Raw genomic sequence first — 19,640 nt, 5'->3', positions numbered from 1 at the left:
CATTATCTTATTGTACACAATGCTGCATGCAAGAAATGCTGACAGTTACCATGTTTTTTGCCTTGCAATGAACAGAAAAATAATTTTAAAAAGGTTTAAAATGTACACAAAAGCACTATAAGGCCATGTGTCCACCAAAGAGTTTTCAACGAGAGCGCCAACACCATCAGCGTGACGAGGCGCTGAGCATCTATTTCATGCTGAGCGCGTGGCTTTTTTTTCCGTCTGGTTGTCGAGAGGTGAAAAATATTCAACACTGGGTAAAACGCAGCGCTCATCACTGTCTCTTTTTACTCAGCCATTCAATTACAATGGAAGTGCAGGACAAACACCACACGGACCAACACTGTCCTCTCTTACATGGTTCAGCGATATCTTCATCCAAATCAAGGGACAGAGCAAGTACTTTTTAGTCAACATTTTTATATTCAGAAACTATCTGCAAAATCAGAAACTAGTAACACTTCCGTAGATTTTCCATGGCGCTATCGAGCAGCAGGCTAAAAATACTTTGGTGGACACACAGCCTAAGCAAGCCTATAGTATTGCAGGCCTTATGAGAGCTTTATGGAAAACACCAGCCCGTTCTCATCCCAAGGCGTCATATACTGACGCTTTTGACAATGCGTATACATCCAATGCACGGCACCCTTTAGCGTCAATATGACACGGAGATATATATAAGCCAGAAGGTGCCTCCTAGTGGTCTAACCCTAACCCTACCGCAGACCTAAACCTACCCACAACCGAAGCGCGTCATATTAACGCTAAAGGGTGCCATGTGCGTTGGATGTCTATGCATTGTCAAAAGCGTCACTATATGACGCCCTAGGATGAGAATGCACTGAAAACACACACTCAAACAGAATTAATCTTCATAGAAATGCATTAACAGCAAGCTATTAGTTTTCGCTGCAAAATATATGTTGATCAATACCTCAGCTCTGCACAAGATGGACAGAGTGAGGAGGAAGATGGTGGAGGTGCTCTTAATCACTGAGACAGGTACCAGGGGCCAGACATCTTAGAGCTGGGCCCTCGTCCAACCAGAACCAGAGCAGGCCATTCTTTCAGACCTGTACGCCACCAGCTGCGCCCTTCAGGACTGAAACATAGCAGAGAATACTAAGGGCAGTCTGACAGCTCGAAAAGAATTAAAGACCAGATGGCTTCAAGCTCTTGAACTTCCAGTCTCTCTCAGTCTATACTTTACATGATCTTATTAAATCCTTTGAAATAAATCTGTGCAACACATGAAAGTACCCCACGTCGCCACAACCTGCATTTAACTTCAACCTGAATACTGTTCGGTTCTTTTATTCCCCTCACATACACTGTATGTACTTCAGTCTTTACATAGTCATAACAATTTAACTCCCAAAGAGTTTGCCACAGTTATGCTATTCCATCTGGCATACTCATGCTTTTCAAAAACAATACTGAAACAATACTTTGAGTTCATCTTTGCCTGAACCTGTCAATCCTATATTGGTGATATGTTTCACTGAAAAAAAAGGAAGAAATTATAAAGTAAGAGTTCTATTCCTTAAAGTTGAGAACATTATTTCTGCCCCTCCTGCAGTGTCATATTGGAATGGTCTTTTTGATCATTTAAATTGGCAAAAAATATGGTCCATACAACAAAGGTTTCTCCTCACAAACAAAATCAAAGAAATATCCTTTAAATTAACTCACTATTTACCCAGTTAAAAATTTAGATCTGATTTTGACACTAATTGCTCTTTCTGTCAGAATGACACTGAAACTCTTCTTCACTTATTTTGGTCATGCAGATTTACTCGGCAACTTTGGAAAGATGTTAGTGGGTTTATCGCGAGCAATATCCTGAAGAATTTCTCCATGAATCCCAAAACCGTTATTTTTTATTATTATTTTTTTTAAGCCGATTCAAATGCCTGCTTTTGCTTTATTATAAATCTACTTATATTCTTGTGTCGATTTTATATTCACAAATGTAAGTTTTCAAATTGTAAACCAATTTTTCTGGTATTCTTGCATGAGATAAAACATTACTTCACTACAATTTCTTCTTAACCCAAAAGCACTCAGAACATGTAAAATTTGTAAATCCTACAAACTTTTTACTTTATTAAATGTTTAGATTTATTTTCATTTAAGTAATGCCCTCTTTTTTATTTTTATGTTTTATTTTTTATTTTCCTGTTCCTGTTTATCATTGTATAACTTCTGTTTTGTGCTATTATGTTGTTGTGTTATTTGTTTTACTCTGTGAACTGAATGTTTAAATAAAGCATTTAAAAATCTATATTGTAGGTAACAATAAAACGAAATATGCTACAACTCTGCCTCTTTTCGTCAAAAATAAAACGAAATTTGTTATGAAACACCACTTTACCTCTTTTCATTAAAAAAAATCTTAAACGTATTTGGCCATGTGGTTCAGGCGTAATTATCTTAACTCCATATATTAAAAAACAAAGACATAGTTCATTTTATTTTATTGTTCATATAAAAAATTTAAATAAATAAATAAAAATATTTATTTATAATAACACAATTTTATTATTTATTTATAATACCACACAGTTTTTTTTTTTTTGTTGTTGTTTTTTTGCCATGGAACAAACTAGTTAAATGAGACGAGACCAAAGATAGACTTTTAGGCTACACAAGACGAATACGTCAAGGTTATCCACTAAACGAGACATCTGTGCCAGCGGCAAATGTCAGAAGCACTAGCCGAGGAAAAGCTGTTCCAGTCGGGGTTGATGAGCGCTGGGCGCGTAGTACCCTGGTACCCCAGAGTGCACTCTGGACGATGGGGCGGGGCGACACTTTTGGGCGGAGTGAAACGTGTCGCCCCGCCCACCTTAACGTTTATTGGTTTATAAGAAAGATGATCTTATTGGTGCAGAGAAGTGTGACGCTTTGGGCAGGCTGGGAAGAAGAACACAACAGACGAATAAACCATAGACAGTAAAGGAATAAACTTGTTTATGTTGCGGTCATTAATTCGATTTCACAACAATCCATTGAAGTAGAAATACAAAGAGAATAGAAATAAGGGTCTAATTCACAATCACTCCCTCAACAGCTGTAGTAGATGGTTCGTTACCTCTGCAGAGAGAGGGAGCTAGCGGACATGTCACCATCAGTCTCACCTGATAACCACGAGTTTCCATTAGATCCTACGAATTTTTTTTAACTACATATAACAACGCATATACAGCTGTTAAACTTCACTGACCATGCGGATTATAGCACCAAAAAAGCCATGGTAATCACAAATTAACTATGGTTGTGCTATATTTGTAAAACTGCTTGATTTTTAATCATCCACGCGAGTCTTCATTGGTTGAATCAATTGTAATAATATGCATTTATTTTGTTTATATCATATTTAAAAAAATAAATAAAGCGCTATTGTTTTTGTAATTAACATTATTATTGTTGAATTGTATTAGTCAATGTGTTGGTCTTAATTCAAGATCAAAGATCAATTAATCTTTCTTATCGTTTATTCAAGTCTGGAAATTTCAGACAAACAACTTTATTATAGATTGTTCAACATCCAACATCCGTTCAAAACAAAATGCATCTGCACGTTCTCTGAAAGATAAACATTTTTGTGTAAGGTCCATTATTGACTTAGATTTCACGTCTTACATTTCAGCTTATTTTTCCCAAAAAGAAATTTAAAAAATAAAAATTACACGAAAGCTTTTAAAAATCACAGCCTCTTGGTATTTTGCTGGGTTTGATGTTTGTGACGAACAACTGCAAGTGTTGTGAAAAAATTTCCCACAAACAGAACCAGAAAGCAGAAGCCACACATGGAAACCTACAGTGAAAAGAGATGAACATATGAATGAAACATAAGATTATTGCAACTTCAAAATCACACTTTCAACAGATTTATTCATAGGCTATACTGAATGTGACATATTCTTTCACGTCAGTGTCGTGATGTTGTGGAAAGATCTATAGAAATAACACTGACCTGCCATTCTTTACATTCAGGGAGCTGAACCATTCTGAACAGGGAAATACTGTTCCAAAGCTGCCAGAACTGCATGACACATAGACATAGACACAACATTCAGTGTTCAACAAGATATACACCAAAAATGATTACTGTTGTTCATAATGTTCATATGTGGTTCCATTTTCAAAGATTTATTAAAATCTGACTATAATGCTTTGACTACATTCTGAAATATTAAAAACAAATACTTACATGTAGAGCCCAACCGATAAAGGATTTTGAAGGCCGATACATTACTGATACAAATATTTTGGGGTTTTAAAATCCAATATTCCGATATATCGCCGATATTTTTTTTTTTCAGAAAAGTGCAACAAAACATTAACAGATTTCCCTAACATAGTTATTTGTAGTTATTTATGAGTTTTAACTAAAATAATATGATAAACCATTCTAAAAAGAAACTTGTCACAACAGAACAGAGGAACATCAAAATATATTAAAGTTCTGATAAATAAAATAATAATTAGTCCCTACATTGCCTTATAAGCTACCTTATAATTACAATGTCAGCTTGCTTATCCCTTTACCTGCACTTTTTTAATTCTTTCCATCAAGCTACGTCAAACAATTTTCAATCATCAGTTGCTGCCTGCCTCCTAAAACCTACTATTTAGCGATTCTAAATCCATTACAGAATGACAGTCTGCAACACACACTTGGCATCATAGGATTTCACACACGGGTAAAAGAAAAGCTAACTTTTATGCACAAGATACGTTTGATACTTTTTCTCTATGTCTAAATGTTCACTCCTCGCAAGTTTAACTTGCATTTTACAATGCAGGGACTGTAACTAGAGATATGCTAGTTATAAATACAGTAATCATTACTTTATTTAGGCATAAAAAGTTCATTGTGGTTTCCAAGCTCATTAATGTTAACTTTAGCGGTCTTCCACTGATGATAGTGGCATTAGCTAGCTTTGTGGTTAGCTAATCCATGATGAGCCATAATTTAGCAATAGATAACGTCATACTGCAAATTGTAAATCATACATTTTCAATATAACAGGCCAAGGAGAGATGATTGAAGTGTGTTTCATCCGTTTTTATTTTATTTTTTAAATATTCATTTTTTGGCCATGATAACTGCCGATACCGGTAGTTTAGAAAAGGCCTAATATCGGCCGATAATGTCGGTCTGGCTCTACTTACATGACCCAGGAAGAGAAAGGGACGAAGAAATGTAAGTCTCCGCCACATCCACGACTGAAATCCCTCTGTTTAAACAAAAATGATGTTTATAGCTTTAAAGTGACATAAAACTTTTCACTTTCTTCAAGTCAGAAATCCTTACCAACAGTCAAATCCAAGTTGTGTCCTTCCCGTAGTGCTTTTAGCCTGTAGAGATACCCACTTTGATAGAAGTAATAAAGACACTGCACAAAGCCTAAAAGAGAAAGTGATATGTTTGCCTTCAAGATCTCTCAATATTACAGTGTTAGTATTTTTCATGCAGCAGATGTTTTACAGAGTGGTGTTAGCATGTAGGGCTTGTAACTTACTTTGATACAAACAATAGGCCAGAAAGTGGTTCCTGAAAGACTGGTATGTTTCACCATCTGGCCTACATATACAACAGAATTTTTGTTTGAGGGCAAATACCAGCAATTTATTCATAATTCTCTATAGGACTGACAGGAGGAACGAAAGACTCGGACCCAACCGAATCCGAAGACGAGAGAGAGAGAGAGAGAGAGAGAGAGAGAGAGAGAGAGAGAGAGAGAGAGAGAGAGAGAGAGAGAGAGAGAGAGAGAGAGAGAGAGAGAGAGAGAGAGAGAGAGACAGAGAGAGACAGAGAGAATTTTTTTAATTTAAATACACCTTTATTTAAAATATGCTTGGTGGCGTTTCTGGCCTACAAGGAAGAAAAGAAATAGTCGAATAAACTCGTTATTTTTGTTTGTTTTTTTCGCACAAAAAGTGTTCGCGACGCTTGATAAACATATAGTTGAGCCACGGTAGTCACTTGGGATATTTAAACATTTTCTTCATTGACTTTCTGGGCCGTCAAGAGGCAGTCCCTTAGGAGCCAATGTGGTAGTTATACAGCTCTCAAATTTAATCAAAAATATCTTCATTTGTGTTCCGAAGACGAACGAAGGTCTTACGGGGTTGGTACAGCATGGGGGTGAGTAATTAATGACTTAATTTTCATTTTTGGGTGAACTAACCCTTTAAATTAGGAATTGGCCTACTCAAAGTGCCCCCTATCTTAACCATACATGATGCACCATTATATAATAATTTAAAAATGTTTCACCAAAACCAAAAGCCTTCAATACATTAAAAAGATAGTTGTGATCCACACGATCAAAAGCCTTTTCTTGATCCAAGGCAATTAACCCAACATTCACATGGAAACCATTATGCCATTATCCACAATGTCTCGGACTAAAAACAAATTATCCATAATAGACCGTTTTGGAATGCAGTATGACTGGTCCTTATGTACAACCAAACCCAAACAATGTTTTAATCTATTTGCCAGACATTTTGAGAAGATTTTATATTCTGTTGTAAGAAGGGCAACAGGACACCAGTTCTTTAAAAGGGCTAAATCACCCTTCTTTGGTAACAGTGATAAAACCGCATATTGGCAGGAAGTTGGTAAAACACCTTCTCTAATAGATTCACATGAAAAATCATCATAATAATCGTGCCCAATGCAGTTCCAAAACCTTTTATAAAAGTCTGCTGGTAGTCCATCTATTCCAGGGGATCGTCCTGAATTAAGTTGTCCCACAGCAGCAGTAACTTCCCTAAAAGTAATACCATCATCCAGGACAGTTTTTGAACCAGAGTCCAGTTGAGGAAGACCTTGAAGAAGCTGTGTCATACAGTCACTACTTTCACAGTTCTCTGCAGCATAAAGTCTTGAATAGAACTCCACAGCATGGTTTCTCATTTCTTAGACGTTATCCGCCCATCAGGGAGTTTAAGACATGGCATTTGTTTTTGTTGAGCTGCCTTATATTCCAGGTTAAAGAAAAAAGAAGTTGGGGCATCCATTTCTGCTAATGACATGAAACGAGACCTTATTAAGGCTCCTTTAACCTTCTCATTTAAGCCTGGACCGAGCTCTCTCTTTTTCATTTGCAAATTATTATACAATGTAGAATTGTGTGCTTCAATCAACTGTAATTCCATTAAATTAATTTGCTCTTCAAGTGTTTTAATCACATTCTTTATTCTACTACTACAGTTCGCTGTATACTGCTGACAGAAATTTTTTATTTGAGTCTTGCCAACATCCCACCACTGTTTCAAGTTCTCAAAAGAACTCTTTTCCTTTTTCCACTCATCCCAAAAGAAAACAAAATTTTCACAAAACATAGCATCCTGCAGCAATTTTACTTTAAAATGCCAATAAACAGATTTTCTAGGTGTGTTTGACATGTTCATTGTCACAATAATTAAATGATGATCAGAAAAACCCACGGGACAAATGCAACACTCAATTACTCTACTGTTAAAAGCTTTTGACACATAGAATCTATCTAATCTTGCAGTTGCAGCACTGACTCGATTATTAAAAGCCTTAATCCATGTATTCTGCCTATCATTTGGGTGTTTAATTCTCCACATATCAAAGAGCTGGAAATCTTGAATTAGTTTTGACAATGCACTTGAGGACTGTATGTGAGGTTCCTCTGTGATACGATCTATAGTAAAATTAATAGTGCAATTCCAATCTCCACCAATAACAACACATCCTTCACTAAGACACTTCTTAAGACTTTCACTAAGTATATCCAAAAAATGCAGACGCTCTTGTCCCACAGTTGGTGCATAAATATTTATCAGAAAAACCAGCATCTCTTGAACTTGAGCTTTAACCACCAACAATCGGCCCTTTACTGGTTCCTCTATGCTTATAATATCTAAAGATACCTACACCTCTACTTAAATTTGTACCATGACTGAGTATTTTATGTCCTTTCCACCACAAATTCCACTCAACTTCATTCATCAAATCACTATTTCTTGGAGAAAGACGATATCAAGCTTTTTTGCTCAGTTATTTCACAGACTGTAGCACGCTTTACACTATCTCTCCCACCATTAATATTTAAAGAGCCTATATCCTCAAAGCCTCCATATATAAAATTAAGATGGGAAATAAAGAACAAAGCATGACAGAAAAGCAAATAAAAGACACTGTGTACATTTTTTTTATTTACTTTTTTCTCTTACTCATTGCTTTACTTTTTCTAATAGTGGTAAGAAGCTTTTTCAAACGAAAACGCTTCTTCTCACAAAGTTCATCAATTCCAACAAAGTCAAAGTCCCAAAGTTCCAGACTATACATCGAATCTCTATTGAGAATAAGGAGTTGACGTCATTGTACAGAGCCCCTCCCCTCTCCGCCATGTTGGTTGGATTCCCACGGCAAAACAGTATTGATTACGTGTGTTTTCAGCTCGGTAGTAGAGGAGTTTCTCGCAATACCGCACTGTTTTACCATGCCTGGAAGTAACTGCTGCGTTAAAAACTCCTCCAGTAACTCACACGTTACATTTGGAAAACATAGGAACAATGGAATTACATTTTTGGGGTTACAGAAATTGACACAGCAGGAAGAGTCTGATCTAACGAGGAGACGCCGGATTGCTAGGTTTGCTGATGCCTTTAGTATACGATTTTCACTGTTTGCTGTGCCTTAACGAACATATGCAAAAGTGTTGTTTGAGTGCCTTGTTCATTACTTTTTTATTTCATTGAAATAAATGTTTGAAACAACTTGATATGGCTTAACAATATTTATTGAGAACTGAAATAGGCTATTTGGACAACATAAGTTTCATGGACAACATAAGTAATAATAATAAAATAATAATACTGTTATTAGTGCAAAAGAACAAATATATTGATGCTGCTTCTCCAAATACAGCTGTTTTGCACTTTGTGTGAGTTTGTTCTTGTAAGGTCCCTTTTCTTTTGCCTTATCTTTTAGCATTGCTTTACTTTCTTCCTTTTTTTCTCGTATTCTTAGATCCATCTCTGTCCTGCCAAAATAATAAATGCCCGAAAATTTAAGAGCTCTGGGGGGTATTGCACAAAAGCAAGATAAGGGATTAAGCTGGGATTTTCCAGTTATCCTGGCTGAATTTAGCCCTGACTCGGTTGCACGAATGAAGGCTAAATTAATCTACATTAAGTTACTATGGAGATTTACACTTTGCAGCTAGCCTGCTCCAGAGCAGGCTAACAACCAGGCTAAGATTAATCCTAGTGATTTACCGGCTAGTTCCTCCCTAAATCCTACTAGATATTAATGTTTAAGTTACTTTATGCTTGAGCATTAAAATACTATACTGCCATTCATCTAAGAATGTGTACTGCTATTTTAGTTATTATTAAAAACTGCTGTTCATTTCACTGTCAGAGGTTTGATGAATATATTATTTGAGATTCAAAATGTGTTTATTGGCATACACTTGCAGTGAGGAAAGCAGATTTTCCTGAGCAATTATAACTTTACTGTCCACAATAAATGCCAACACAATGCAAAACAACTATACTATACAATATGAGAAATAGAATATAGACTATGTATATCTATGCAAATATAGAGTAGAAATGTATAGTTGAATGAGAAAAAATTAGAGGCTATTTTATTGCAGTTGATGAGATAATAAGAAATGGCTCATTAAGTCGTAAATGTGGTTTCATGTAACAACACGGTTAATATGTAGTATATATAGACTAAAGATTTGTTTTTCCTATTCACAATGGCTTGCCCTTTGTTATGACTTTTTTTTTATTGCTAAAATCAGCACAGACGATTAAATGTCAGCAAACATGTCACCATGTTCTCTGCAGACAAGTCACTTACCAGCCTATACAATATTTTTGTATTTAATCTTGACTTTCTGCCAAGACCTTTTTTGGCCAGACATTGTTCTTTAAGAGGAATAGATACAAATGATAAAATAAATTAGATGGATAAAAATAGAGCAAAATATCTGATTATAGATTACATTAAATCAATTAGAAACAAAACCTACATAGAAATAGATAAGAGTAAAAAGATTAAAGAGATAGACATAAAATAAACTAAATACATCAAATATACACATAGTGGGTAAGTGTTTGCAATTATTCTTCATGTTAAATGCATGTCCACTGGTCACATTTAAGGCAAAATATACAATTGGGTCAGTGACGTTTTAGAATTTCAAAACAGTAAAAAAATAAAAATTAAAGGACAAAGTAAATATAGCATTTTTTGTGTACATCTATGTGTATATTTTTTGTTTTTATTAGTGCCCTTTATAAAAAATAACAATATATGACATTTTAATGTGTTTCTTTGTATACAGTCCTTGAAAATGTCATACGGTAAAACGAAGTGATTTTTAGGAATAAATTAAATTTAATATTCATGACACAGTTAAAAACAACCATGAATGTAATAGTTGATCTGTAAGTATTATATAACAAGTTGCAAAATATAACCACCTACACCACAAATACTAGATATTTTGTTTTTTAACAACCACAGCATGTCATCTATGGACATTTGTTCTATTTTTTTGCAAGAAATTAGTCAAAAATGCCTTGAAGTTATATATATGTGTATATCACACTAGCTCTCCTCCATTATTTTCATGAACCTTGTAAACAAACAAAGTATCTATTTTTATTTCTTTTAAAATTCAATGTTTTACCATATGACATATTTAGTTTTACCGTATGACATAGTACAATTTCAATTTTTCATTGCATTTTTAATGTAATAAATTGATGTAGGCCAATTCAAAATGATTTCAAAGAAACAGGCATCTCAAGTGAACCTTTTTTTAACAGTAGAATATATTTCCCAACACATGAACATTTCTTTTAGTCAACTCAACTCTCTTTCAGTACAAGGAACACATGGGACGTGCTATATGTAAAACATGACAATATCAGTTAGATTTACAACAGTGAGATATACACACACACACACACACACACACACACACACACACACACGTGATAATATATCTACAGTGGGGCCAAAAAGTATGTAGTCAGCCACTGATTGTGCAAGTTCTCCAACTTAGAATAATGAGAGAGGTCTGTTATTTTCATCATATGTACACTTCAACTATGAGAGACAAAATGAGAAAAAAAAATCCAGGAAATCACATTAGGATTTTTAAAGAATTTATTTGTAAATTATGGTGGAAAATAAGTATTTGGTCAATAACAAAAGTTCAACTCAATACTTTGTAACATAACCTTTGTTGGCAATGACAGAGGTCAAACGTTTCCTGTAAGTCTTCACCAGGTTTGCACACACTGTAGCTGGTGTTTACAGTGTTTACTTTGTCTCTCATATTTGAAGTGTTCCTATGATGAAAATTACAGACCTCTCTCAACATTCTAAGTTGGAGAACTTACACAATCAGTGGCTGACTAAATACTTTTTGGCCCCACTGTATATGAAGCCACTTTCCAGAAACATTGTGATGCTGACTTCAACTCAGGCCTATAGATAAGATACTGCCTATACTGACTAAACTGGCACATCCTAACATTACTGGCATCATATACTCTCACAGTTATACCTTTCCCTCCTCTTGGCTAGGTTCTACTCTCTAGCTGCAGGATCTGCCCTTAGCTTTGCACGGAAACATGCACCCCTCTCCTTACTAGAAAGAGGCATCTGTAATAATGTGAAAAAAATGCTTAAAATAGGCAGAAATATATTATATATGTTAATATTAATTCATAGTAGTCGTACAAACTATATATGTTATATAACTATTAAGAAATAACAGTTAAATGCTCTGTGTCATATGGTATAACAACATGTCATACGGTAAAATCGTTTGTCTGTATGACATTTTTTGTTTGCCCTTATGACAATTTTGTGCTGTGTCATTTATAACAGGCAGTTGCTTGGCCACCTCCTTCCATCTTTACCCTTTACCTTGACTTTTAAACTTTATATTTCACCTGTAAATAAATATTTTTTCAAATTTTAAATGTTTTAAACCCTTTTTTGACGTTTGACCATATGACACCCAAATCTGTGACACATGTAACTCACTTGGAAAAGGTGAAATTACCCCAAATGTAGGAGCAAAATCTTAAACTTGCCTTCAACTTGGCTGGTCTTCAGGGGTCCTCTGAGTAATGTCATCAAATTTCACATGACTTAAGTAATTAATATTCAGTTCCAAAATGGCTTCTAAACTTTGCCGTATGACATAGGGAAAATGTGTTTTTGCGGAACAATTTGTTTTAGATACAAATGACATTTCTGAAAGGACTATCTTACTGATACTTTAATATGCTTATCTTAAGACTTGAAAAAATATGCCAAATGAAAAATTTTATCATTTTTAAACATTTTTAATAATTTTAAATACAATTGTCTTAAATAACTTTAAGTGAATTCTGTTTGTCCGTATGACATTTGACCACATTATTAGTCTAAAAATTACCTATTTTTGAAATTTCACACAATTAAGAACAGTGAGGAGGACAGATGATGTGAGATTAAAACATGTATATAATTTTAAACCTATTTTATATTATTATATAATATTTATTGCTCCTGGAAGTGCAAATCAGTGCGGCACGTCACTGACCCAATTATTTTGTTAAATGATAAGTAACTCCTCGAATTGTAATTATGAGGGTTACAGTGGAGCACTGCACACTCAAATGCTGGGTTGTTTTAACCCAATTTTGGGTCAAATATGGACAAACCCAGCTGTTGGGTTAAATTTATTAATTGCATTTTTAAATCCAACATTTGGGTTTGTCCATATTTGACCCAAAATTGGGTTAAAACAACCCAGCATTTTTTAGAGTGTGGTTATTTATGGACTTAGCATTCAATCGGTCTGCTATTGTTTGCCAGGCATTCTCTCTTTGTTTTATTACAGCATCTGTATTGGCTTTTTTACATATTATATGTTTCACTTCTTCATACATTTCCATAAAGCTGTTGCTCATTAGGTGAAAAGTATGCCGCACGCGTTTTGTCCATTTTTGGATCGGTGATTCTGTGATCGATTTCGCGCTCTTTTAAGGAATGCCGTGAACGTGCATTTATCCAAACTATATACACCTGGCTTGACATATCCGCGCGTTCTCATCCTGGCTCAGCAAACGTGCAACGGATTAAGCCAGGATGCACTGATCAGACTAGGTCAAACCACGACTGTTCAGTTATCCTGGCTTTCTTAATTCTACTTTTGTGCAATACCCCTCTGGAATGTTTAGTCGCGTCTATGGGTTCTAAAGGCGTTGCCCCTGGTAACCGATAGCGTCTCCTACCATCATGGCCGACCGGCTCAGACCCCATCCAAATAGGCACGTAACTCCTCATTCTCGACCCAGACAGCAAACTGACATTGAATCAACGTGGAAACGACGTCTCTCATGACATTGAAACAACGTTGATTTTGCTCATCGAATTAACGTTGAACCAACGTCAGACGCGGCATTCTTCAAAGCTAATGAAAATCGAAAATTGGTTTGCTTTCATTATCGCGTTGATTTCAAGTTGATGTTAGTTTTGAAAGAATGACGCGTCTGACGTTGGTTCAATGTTAATTCGATGAGCAAAACAATGTCAGATCAACGTTGTTTCGATGTCATATTTCGACGTTGATTCAATGTCAGTTTGCTATCTGGGGAGCCTAAGTCCCGCCCCTCCGCTTCCGGCTCATGGGACTTCGGAAAAAATATGAACGTATCTTTTTATTCCGTCTGAACTGTGCCCTTAATTACACATATGATATGTTTGTCAATTTAAATTTTTTAAATTTAATTCTGAAAGTCAAAACCGTTGCAGTTTGTCATACAACCGAAGAGTAACATTTAGTTTTATGTGAAAATCGCTCTGTAAACTACATGTCCCGGGGAGCGAAACGAGATCCGCTGCTCGTGTGTGTGCAGTCTGGTACAAAACACTCAGGTAAACACTCAGGACAAACTGCGACGTTTTTGACTTTCAGAATTATCTTTTAAATTGAAAAACATCATATATGTAATTGAGGGCACAGTTCAGGCGTTAAAAGATAAGTTGTCTCTCGACATTGACTACCATTCATATTTTTTCCGAAATAAGGTCCCGAAACCTCCTGAAAAAACTGTCTGAGATGCATTAAATACACTTCCCTGTGAACTCCCATCATTTTCACACATATAAACTTGTGATTCAGTATATCATCAGACTGCTCCTCCTCCATTTCCTCATTATTCAAGATGTTTAAAAGCGATTTAATTCCATCATTTTTTACACTTTCCCCCGTTTTAGCGTCACTGGTACTAGCCACTTCTTTATTAACATCAGAAACTAGATCAGTTATGCTGATCTCTGGGGCTACAAAAGCTTCAGCACCCTCATTTCCCGTGGCAACAACAGCCGATAACACAGCATCTGTACTCGCGTCACTCAACTCAACTGGTGGAACAACCTCATCTTGGGCCGCATCAACGTTTTCGCCCTCGGATTCCGCACCTGTTTTCTTATGAGGACACATCAGGCGTTTGTGTCCGATGTCTCCACACTCGAAACATCTTGCTGCCGGTAGTTGCATACACCATATATAATCTTCCCTCGTGTTTCACGCAAAATATCCAGCGCAGGTGATTCCAGCACCATGTAAAACGTACCGTCTGAAAGACGCAACATGCTTTTCAGACCTGGATGTTTACATCCAAGCGCAACAGTTTAGAGTTGTGACGTTCGCGAACGAACCGATTCTTTTGAACGGCTCATAAACATGAACGATGGGAGCCGAGTCGCGGCTGGAGGGGAGCCGTTTCTTTCTGTCGTTCTTTTTTTCTTATGCGTGTTTTACACAGATGCACGCAAATTAGCTCCTCAGTTAAAGGGGAAGGGGCGCACCCAGCGCAGGGGTGATAAGTGTGATAGTAGTGCACGCGCGTGCATCATTTACTCTTACGTTATCTTTTATAACCCTACCACGTACATGCCTATGTCATTGGGTAGGAGCGGAGCCAAAACTTGTGCACGCCGCCATCACATGGTTACTCCAGTTAAAAAACAGCCATAAAGTAAGGAACTGCTTGTATTTATTTACATTGCATTTTGTGTTCATTGTATCTACAGTATATATTTACAACTTCAAATTTTTTTTTGGTTGTTTTTTATCAAAATGTTCTTGTGGTATTGTATGAATAACATAAGTCAACAGCTTTACACATACACACACTTTGTACTAAAGGTAAATCCAAAATAGTGATGTCACGTTCTAAGCAGAGGGATGTTGTGCAACCCTATGGAATATAGTCCACACATGACAAATGAGGTAATAATCAATATTTCAGAATAATTCAAACTCAGATATTGATGTGTGATATCTGATTTTGAATTATTTGACAACAAATCTCACCTCATCATTCCTCCCAGTGATTATACTAAATATTTAATAAGAGCCAAAAGAGCCATTCTTTTGAACGGCTCTTTGAAAGGAACGGATCGCCAAGATCCGGATCCCCTCAAAGAGCCATAAATCCCATCACTACAACAGTTTAAAAGGGACTAACAACTTTTCCAAAACGCGTTAACTCACGTTGCAAAACGTCATTGGATACGAAAGGCGGGATATTTGAAATTGTTACCTTTGTTGTCGATACATATTGGAGAAAGTTGCACAAAATCATCTTTAACAGTAAGCCCACTTACTATCAAACGATTCACTAAATTTTGGTCCTTCAAAAAAAACGACAACAGCCTGATTCATCCGTGACGCAGATACAATGTTCTCATGACCAATTTGATCGCCAACCGCAATTAACACATCATCCACTGTGGCATTATCCTCAGGAACACACCTAAAACCACTGCGGAGTGATAATGATGGCGTCTCATCAAGAGACGCCATCCTGCCACACACAACCACCATTTACAATTCGTTTCCTAAACCATGTATTTTCTGAAAGGAAATAAAAAAGCAAGAAAGTTCTCACCCTCACACAGCTCTCACCACCACCACCATCCCCAACTCCCAGCATGAGAGAGAGATGAACTGAACTAATCAATTATTTATGTTTCCTGCACAGATTCAGAACCCATATGTTGCGCAATGCGCATGCGCGGTCAACACAAAATGAACGAATCACTCTCTGAGACCACTCGCGAGTCATAATAAAGATTCGTTCAAAACACTCACTACTTCTGGATTTGCAGGCAGCATGAACACGAATAATTGCTACCGATTCTTTTTTCTCAGGAGCAGCTTCGCAAATCCATGCAGCTGAGCCTGACTCTCGTTTATAAAGCAGTCTGGTGGTGAGAAAAGATTCGCGAATTGCGCAAACATGAAAGCAGTGACGTTACTGGTGGGGGTTATATTCCCTTCGAAAACAAAACGCAGCCACTGTGTCTTCAGCGGTTCGCGGATTTAGGAACATCAAAATGACTGTGTTCGTTCTGTGTTGAAACGCTGCTGTCAATCAACAATCGTGGGAGGGGCGTCCGTTTTATTGATGTCGCAAAAACTAACGGCTCAATTTGAGTCAGGGGAAAACACATAGGAAGATTAAAACAAAAACACTGGATAGATTTTTATCATTATAGGCTATATGATGGTTGTGCACAGGGACTGCCAAGACATTTCAGTACAATCAACTTGAAAAAAGTGCATGTACCATTATATGACCCATTTAAAATGTATTATGCATTAAAACATGAAAAAACAACCAATTGCAGATGTAACAAGGAAACTTTGGTCACAATTATTTATGAAAATGTATCATTTGTGGTGGCAAATCGAATAATCATTATGAATTGCATCGAACATATAAAAATGTTTCTGTGTACACACATACAGTATATATTTCCAAACTTTTGTTATAGCGATTAATCATATTAATCGATTTGACGGCACTAGATATAATTCATTATAACTTACATTATGAATAAATTATAATGCATAAAGGCTTCGGTCAGACATTAATAGTCGGAAATGACTCACCAGGTTAGCATGACCCCAGACAGAAAGATGGAAATGTAGTGGTGGAAAACCCACCAGCCTTTAATCCTATTAAAGCATATACAAGGTTTTAGAGATGGCACAAGCCAGAGTAGGTCCTTGAGAGAGCTTATTAAATCCACCATTGATCAAATGTTTCGCATGTGAATGCAGCAATGTCACATCTTCAAACCTGAAAAGACTCTTAAAGTTTCATCTGACAGTTTCTGACCTGGATCCATTGCTGATGAGGATACTTTCACGGATTACCAGGGTGCAAAAGTACCAAACCAACAGGAAGTAAAAAAGGGCATCGAAAACTCTACAGACACACACCAAAAGCAAGCATGAAATGTGAAGTGAGGGAAGGCTTGTCAGACAAACCCGTGTGAACTCAGTCTTACCTGTAGCTGATGAAGAAGCGACATATGAAGGTCATCAGGAACAGAATCACGCTGAAATACAGCTTGAACCTTTCATGCTCATCTTTGTATTCAGCTCTGCATTACAAAGTGTACACGCATATGATAAAATAAGTATAAAATATAAGCTGAAAGTCGATAAACTGAGAAGCAAAATTGTGTACATTTTTGTTGCACTGTAAAAATATTTTCAATTGGTTATATTAAAATTATAATATAATAATATACATTTTGTATATATAAAGTATATACATGCAAATATTTATTAAATATATACATGCATGTGTGTATATTTATATATAAAAAATAAAAGCCTCTAAATGCCATTTGAAATTTTCTTCTTTAATGATGATTTTTATCAAACTTGTATATTTAAGTTCAGTAATTTCACTTAAATAACAATTAATAGGTAATTATCATTGCCATTTAAGTGAAATTACTGAACTTAAATACACAAGTTTGATAAAAATCATCATTAAAGAAGAAAATTTCAAATGGTATTTAGAGGCTTTTGCATCTGAACTCTTCATATATATATATATATATATATATATATATATAGAGAGAGAGAGAGAGAGAGAGAGAGAGAGAGAGTTTCTGTTGATTAAATCAATCTCATTAATTGCATTGACTGAAATATAAGGCAATAAGTAAGTTAAATAACTGTTTACAGTGCATCTTCTAAAGTACTTGTATTCAAATCGAAAAATAAATGTATTGTATATTAATTATTCAAATAACTATAAATATGTTTTAACATTTATGCATTTATTTTTTTTTAATTGGGTAACACACAAACATTATTTGTCAATGGTACAAACTTAATTGTAGATATATACTCTCAAAACAAGCCTAAAAAATTATGAAAAATAAATGTATATCTTGTTTGAAATATTTTCATATTTTTGTAGTGTGCATAAAACGATTGATATACATTTGATTTTATCTATCTTTTTTTGATGCTTACTTTGCCTGTTTGCTTGGAAGGTTGACATTCACACTCCCAAGGACAAGATTGAGATGAAGCCTTGAAAAGACAAGCAAAAATAACATTCAACTTGTAACTACAAAGCTAACCTTCCGAAACAGACTCATTTAATAATCGTACCCATTTTTCTTTGGAATAAATTCTTCCATTTGAAAGATTAGGCTTGGCATATTTTGAATGTGACCTTTGACCTTCTTCACCTCATTCTTCTCCTCTTCAGTCAGTCCTTTATCAAATCTATAATTCAGAAATGTATATTAAATTGTTACAATCATAGTCAGCATAACAGATCATAAAGAAAAAAAGACTAAATAAAAACACATGTTACTTTGACAAAGCCTCTAAATTGTCCTTTAAATTCTTTTTCTGTCGAGATATGGAGGCAGCAAAGCTTTTTTGAAGTTTGGAGACTTCCTCCAACTTCTGCAGGTAAAGCCGATGGGTCTCCTGGACACAGAAATGTTTTATATCCACAGAAAAGTTCAGTTGTTTTGTAAGGTCTTCGGTTCTGAATCTGAATAGATTCAGAAAGATAATATCCTACCTGAAGCTGCTGTAATTCTTTCTCCTGAACCTTCCATTCTTGAAGGGCTGTTGCGAGTGATGTCGACATGTAAACTTTATCAGTACAACTACTCAGTTAAACTAACCAGATTTCTCTTTCTCGGATAACTAAATGCAGTGAAACAAACTGTGATGGATACACAGCAATGTCTTCAATGCAGATTTCTGTGTCGAATTTAAAGAGAGCTTCAGCTTGAACTTTGTAGTGAACTTTGACAGACCAACTTGACTGACCTTTGACACACTTGGATGCTACATGTTCTAGGTTTCAGCACTGTGAATTCTGACATTTGAAATAATGTGAAATTGTATTTAGCTATGACAGAAACTTCATTGCACAAAAACATTATTACACTCAAGAAGAGTCATTTATGTTCTAAATTCTCATGCCTTAGTTACATAATCCAATAATCCCTCATAAATCCCATTGATGAAAAAGAGCACTTAAAGTGAGAGAACAGCAGAAACAATGCAAACTTGAACTCTAATCGAGAGATAACAACATCTTTAAATATAGGATACCTTACAGCAGCATTCAGGTCCAATATAGGCCTAATTTTGTTTCAATATCTTAAACTACTGCCTGGTCATGTATGGAACTTTCATTGAATACAGTACACTTTGGTGTCCCATTATTTTTGTATTTAAAGCATCATAAGCATAAATTCCCCCTTTATTGTGTGAGTC

The 19,640-nt window shown here is 35.7% G+C and overlaps 1 protein-coding gene across 3 annotated transcripts; it reads right to left on the bottom strand.

Moving 5' to 3' along the window:
* Positions 1 to 3,482: 3,482 nt before the first annotated feature.
* On the bottom strand, positions 3,483 to 19,248 carry LOC148973364 (transmembrane protein 120A-A-like). 3 transcript variants are annotated; one of them, XM_089121354.1, is made up of 12 exons: positions 18,934 to 19,240; positions 18,718 to 18,836; positions 18,510 to 18,626; positions 18,369 to 18,428; positions 17,384 to 17,479; positions 17,212 to 17,301; positions 16,983 to 17,048; positions 5,535 to 5,596; positions 5,327 to 5,419; positions 5,185 to 5,249; positions 3,983 to 4,051; positions 3,483 to 3,823 (listed from the first exon to the last, which is right to left on the bottom strand). In XM_089121354.1, exons 1-12 carry the CDS (start codon positions 19,000 to 19,002, stop codon positions 3,713 to 3,715), a joined length of 1,017 nt encoding a protein of 338 aa, XP_088977480.1. In that variant the 5' UTR covers positions 19,003 to 19,240; the 3' UTR covers positions 3,483 to 3,712. The 3 variants fall into 3 exon arrangements, with proteins under 3 accessions (XP_088977480.1, XP_088977481.1, XP_088977482.1); XM_089121355.1 differs by lacking the exon at positions 17,212 to 17,301 and having other exon boundaries at positions 18,934 to 19,248; XM_089121356.1 differs by lacking the exons at positions 16,983 to 17,048; positions 17,212 to 17,301 and having other exon boundaries at positions 18,934 to 19,247.
* Between the last annotated feature and the right edge of the window lie 392 nt (positions 19,249 to 19,640).

The sequence above is a fragment of the Pimephales promelas genome, chromosome 16 (genome assembly GCF_988280905.1).
Source record: "Pimephales promelas chromosome 16, fPimPro1.hap1.1, whole genome shotgun sequence".
Lineage (NCBI taxonomy): Eukaryota > Metazoa > Chordata > Actinopteri > Cypriniformes > Leuciscidae > Pimephales > Pimephales promelas.
Note: the sequence above shows the minus strand (reverse complement) of the source record. Positions and strands in the feature narration are given on the sequence as shown.